The following is a 5,453-nucleotide window of genomic DNA, read 5'->3' on the forward strand; positions in this document are numbered from 1 at the left end:
TCACCGGGGCTGCCAATTAGTAAAACAGCATCAGGATTGGACCCTACCTTCATTTCACTCTCGTAAAGTGTCAACTGCTCTTTTGAAATGGAAATTACAGAAATGGGTATGTAAAGAACAATACCAAAAAGTGAGCTGAGAACAATGAGCAATCACTTCCTAAAGTCTGGGAAACAAGCTCAGCATGAAGCAATATTCAGATATTATGACAGCATGTCAGAAAATCAGCAAAAGGGATCAAAGGACAAGGAAAGCTCCATGATTCTCACGGTTTCCTTCCAGGAACTCCAACTGATTTAACTTTTTGCTGGTATCTGAAGTAGACAGCTGCCTTCTAGGCCCTCCATCTTCAGACCTGTTGCTCCCCTGTATTTGATTAAACAACATTTTACCTTGCAGGCTCAAGACTGCTAATGTTAAATCTTGACTGATGCAGTGTGAGCTGACAGCACTTTCCAGTTCCCTGTTAATAAGGTTATGCATATTGGTTAAGAAAACCTTTGCTTTGGTTAGTGACCAGAATTCCACAACTTAAAAAACCAACAGACAGCAGGGCAGCACTTCCTCTCTGTGACACCTCACGAAGTTCAAAGAAAAACTAAGTGACGTTAGAAAACAATATATTACATTTAATTAAAAGCTGGCATTATGTTTTCTTCAAATTATGAACATATCAGGATAATAAGCACATTAAAACACATGAACTGTATTTCAGTTCCATCTGAGCATACAAAACAAATCCTCCTTGGGAAAAAAGAAGCAGGCATCATAACAAGAACATCTGAGCAGGAAAAAAAAAAAGATCTTCAGCTTTTTTGAAGTCCTCCCTTTATCTTCTCTGAAACACCAAATGGAAGCAGACACTTAAAACCTTACATGGTACACAAAATAAGTTGATTTGTTTCTCGTATGCCAGAGAAGGGGAAAAACAAATGACAAGTTACAGGACGTCATCCTCAGGATAACCACGCACATCTGCAAGGTTAGCACCGATGCTTCACACACAAATGCAATAGCTCGTTTATCCCCTCCCAGCAAAATCATCTTTTCAGTGGTATTAGGCATTCACTTGGAAGCAGTTTTAGCAGCAGCTCAGTGTAAATCACCTCAGAGTAGATGCCTTCCTGCCACAGGAAATGCGAAGGGCTCGGTCTGGGCTTCACCTCTGTATGAGTTCAAATCCTGCAAGTCCATGGTGGAGAGAAGCAACTCACAGGACTGAACTTTCAGATTAACTGAGAAGTTAGACAACCTAATTCTAGCTTAATATTGCTTGTTGCAGGAAAAGTTATGATTGATCTTCTTTTTCCTTTTGAATTAAAACCGCTGTACTTTAAGGTCAATTTTAATAATGATTTACAAGTTCCTCTAGCATTGCTTTGACAAATTCTACACTTGTTTTTAATACCTGGCCTTTTAACAGCACTTAGATACTCAAGTTTGCTATTTTTCCTAGGAAAAAATTTTTTTAATACAGGCTTTATCTTCTGTATTTGAAATTCCATATTTAGTCTCCTGAGATTGATTGATTCCAAGTGGGTTCTTGAAGAACCTTCTGAATATTTCAAGGACTCTCAGAAGGTGGATTTTTTAGTATTCCGGGTAGATAAGGTAGGATGAGCAAGTTGTTACTGATGTAAATTAAATGAAGAGATTTAAAACAATCACTGTACTAAACCCCATCATTCCAAAACCAGCTTGTCTCTAAGACTATAAAGACATTTTTAGGCTCTGAAATTAGTGAGCTGCTTTTTTTTGGTGATAATTATTGGAGAAAGAAGCAATTATAAATTCCATTATTATTAGTGTTAAATCTTTAACCAAACCAAACTCAGATTAAATATTAAGCTGTTAAATACTTTATTCTCCTACTATTTTAGTTTTGGTGAAAAATGAACACTTAAATTAGTCTCCATTTAAATATTCTCAACTGCTAAATCTTCTCTAATTTTAACCAGAAGCAACATACATCTACTTAAAAATCATGATTCTCTGTTTAGGTGACAGGTTTGGGGTTTTTTTTCCAAAATGTTATCTAGCAACAACTCAGTCTGCAAAATTTTAAATGACCTTTGCTGATCTGCAGTTTCCACTCATTTTTGCTTCAGTAGTGGTTTTGGTCGGCTTTCACTTCATCAGATGCCTTTTGAGAGTACATTCAAAATTTTGTTTTATGGAAAAAGGTACAAGAGATAAGCTGTTCTGTAAAACTATTCCGTAATTAAAAAAAAAAAAAAGAGAAAAAAAAGAGGAAGAAGTGAAGATATAAAAATGGAAACAAGTAGGAACCAGTTTTAAACATATGTCTTTATGAATGAGGCTTAATCACACACTTCATTCTCCAAACACAAAAAGTCTTTTGGAAATGTATTAATTAAAATTAAGTGCCATGGACAAGCGGCTTTAGAGGGATGGCAGTCCTTTTCAAATTAGCATAACACTAGCGACAGGCATGGAAATTGGTTTAATAACCCTAAATAGTTACACCCCACTCTTAACACAAATGGCCACGGACAGCTCGAGCCCCTGAGGCTGCGACTGTACCAGTTTACGTGGTTGCTCTGACATTGGGTGGGTATTCCCACCCAAACAGAAAGCACTGAATGCACCTCAATTATTATTATTATAATAATATAATGACTAGTGAAGCATACAAGGCACCAAAGCGTCGAACACCATAAACCAGAAAACCAAAGTAAAACCAACACAAGCAACACCAAAAACTCAGCCAGCAAGGGACTCACTTTGTAACTTGTACAAACACAGTCAATATTAGCAAGGGATTGTTAGTTTAGTTATGATATTAAGTGGCCCAAACCCCACAAGTAGGTTTAGGGTCAAGCTGTAGATTTAAGAGAAAACCAAGCCAAAGGGATAAGCAGAGTCTTTAAGCGATTTCCTTCCCTGCCATGTTTTCCATGGGTGTCCTCAGAGCCGAGCTCCCTGCTATGATAACCCCGGTTAAACACCACTTTCAGCATCCCCCAGCAAGTGTCAAAATGCATAAGCAAAATCTCTACCTGCTTAACTCTTAAATGTCAGACACAAGCAACATTTTTTGTGCGCTCACAATTCATGAGAAACTGGAGAAAAAAAAAACAACCCTACTGATAAAGAGCTGAATATCCACAAGCTTTTTCCAAGTATTCCAATCATTCCCCTAACTTCACATAGCTGCTCCTGCTGCATCCATCTCCGCTTTGCCTGACTTCAGCAGGAGTTTTGCTTTGACTGCCAGCTGGTTTTAGAGACATGTAGGACAGAGAAAGTGGTTATTCATGTCTTTTATTTGTTATAAATACATATTTATATGTTAAGTGATCTTTTGCTTTGTTTATCATGATGAGCAACGACTTTGGAAAATCATCTGGAAAACTTAACCAAGCCGAGAAACAGGCAAACAGCAAGCATTAGCATACAATCACAGGTTCCTCCCAGTCCAAGAACGGGTTAATTTTTTAAGTAAAAAAAAAAAAAAAAAAAAAGCATCTTTCTTTGAAGCATCAATAGTTTTATCAAGAGCACTGAACTTCCCCCCTCCCATGTGCTGACCAAATGATTTTCAGTTGAATTTGCAGGTGCAGTCCAACCCAGCCGGCTATAGGACCCCCACCCGCTCAGGAATCTGAAACATTGCATAGTTTGCACCTGGATTTTGCTTTCCCACCCTCCTTTTGATGTATTTTTAACACAGGTCGATCATGCCGGAACAGACTTACTGATCTTTCCATTTCCAGATCTCTCTCCCTCTCTGTTTTTCTACAGTTTTGTTTCAAAACTGCTCAGAAACTTAGTAGCTCAGAGCAAGTGGAAAAGCAACATTTACGCTCACAGTCCACTGACAGGCTGGGAAGGAAATAACTCTACAGATGAAGTTGCATGTGGGGGGTAACTAAACAAAGTAGAAAGTGGATGTTCTGGGAGTCCACGTGAACTGCCAAATAATTCCAAATGGGGAGAGGGGTATTTAAGAGATGCAAACAAAAAGAAAACCCAGACTTAACTGATGGAAGGAAGCCAAGGATGATGGCAGTGGAAAGAAAAGTGCACAGAACTAAAAAAAAAAAAAAAAAAAAAAAAAAAAAAAAGAACAAAATAAAGGAAAAGCCCGAAGAAGGCAGAAGTCAAGGCTTGTCGTTACAGTGTTTGCAGAGGGCGGAGGCGGCTCCTGTGAAGGCAGTGCATTTCTCGGGGCAGCCGGGCACGGCCGCGCCGCCGAAGGGGTAGACGGGCGACTGTCCGAAAGGGTTGAGGGTGGCGGGCAGCGGGGCGCTCAGCGCCTGGCCCTGGTTCAGGTAGGCCACCAGCCGCCGCATCTCCTCCAGGGCCTGCGCCTGCATGAGGATGTAGTTCTTGGCCAGGAGCAGCGTGGCGATTTTGGAGAGTTTCCGCACCGAGGGGCTGTGCGCGTAGGGGATGACGGAGCGCAGCCCGTCCAGGGCGTCGTTCAGGTCGTGCATCCGCCGCCGCTCCCGCGCGTTGATGCTGAGCCGCAGCGAGCGCTGCTCCTTGGGCTTCTTGCCCAGGGCTCCCCCCTTCAGCTTCCCCTCTCGCTCGAAGCCCGCGCCGCCCTTCACCCCCGGCTCGAAGCCGTCCTCCTCGTCGCCGCTCTGCTCGCCGCTGCTCTCCGCCGACTTGCCCAGCGCCCCGGGATGGAAGTCCGCCCCGCCGCCCCCCGGGTACGCGCCCCGCGGGCCCTCGGCGCCCCCGCGCACCGCCCCGTAGGCGAAAGCCGAGGGGCCGTAGCCGGGGGCCAGCGCCAGGTACGCCTCGCTGCCCAGCGACTTGAGCTCGGCCATCGCCGGGGAACCGCGCTCCGCTGCCTGGGCGCCGAGCAGGAGGAAGAGGTGGAGGAGGAGGCGGCCCCGCCGCTCCGCTCGGCGCTGCGCCCGGGCTGGGGGCGGGCAGTGAGCGCGGAACGGCCCCGCTGCACTTATATCGCCGAGAGGGGCCGCGGGGACACCTCGCCGCCAATCGGAGGGCAGCGCGCCCTTCCCTTCCCTTCCCTTCCCTTCCCTTCCCTTCCCTTCCCTTCCCTTCCCTTCCCTTCCCTTCCCTTCCCTTCCCTTCCCTTCCCTTCCCTTCCCTTCCCTTCCCTTCCCTTCCCTTCCCCTTCCCCTTCCCCTTCCCCTTCCCCTTCCCCTTCCCCTTCCCCTTTCCCCTTCCCCTTCCCCTTCCCTTTCCCTTCCCCTTCCCCTTCCCCTTCCCCTTTCCCTTCCCCTTCCCCTTCCCCTCCCCTCTTCCCCCGGGTGGTGGAAGCACCAGGGGCACGCACAGTGTTGGCAGCAGTGGCACGACTTGTGATCTGGTCGTCGTGGTTTAGGTGGGATGACAGAGGAGGCACCTGTTGTGCAGGGAGATTTCCAAGGCAAAGGCCCTGTCTATTCCCATTTTCTTCAGAGGCTCAGATTGTTCCTCCCTTCCATGTGCCAGGAAAAGGTTTGATCTGTAAC

General features: G+C 45.3%; 1 protein-coding gene across 1 annotated transcript; it reads right to left on the bottom strand.

The window, feature by feature from the left end:
* Positions 1-608: 608 nt before the first annotated feature.
* On the bottom strand, positions 609-4,895 carry BHLHE23 (basic helix-loop-helix family member e23). The gene has a single exon (XM_027710719.2). It carries the CDS (start codon positions 4,797-4,799, stop codon positions 4,125-4,127), a length of 675 nt encoding a protein of 224 aa, XP_027566520.1. The 5' UTR covers positions 4,800-4,895; the 3' UTR covers positions 609-4,124.
* Between the last annotated feature and the right edge of the window lie 558 nt (positions 4,896-5,453).

Source organism: Pipra filicauda, unplaced genomic scaffold (genome assembly GCF_003945595.2).
Source record: "Pipra filicauda isolate LSUMZ 115617 unplaced genomic scaffold, ASM394559v2 scaffold13_size5146498_pilon, whole genome shotgun sequence".
NCBI classification, from domain to species: domain Eukaryota; kingdom Metazoa; phylum Chordata; class Aves; order Passeriformes; family Pipridae; genus Pipra; species Pipra filicauda.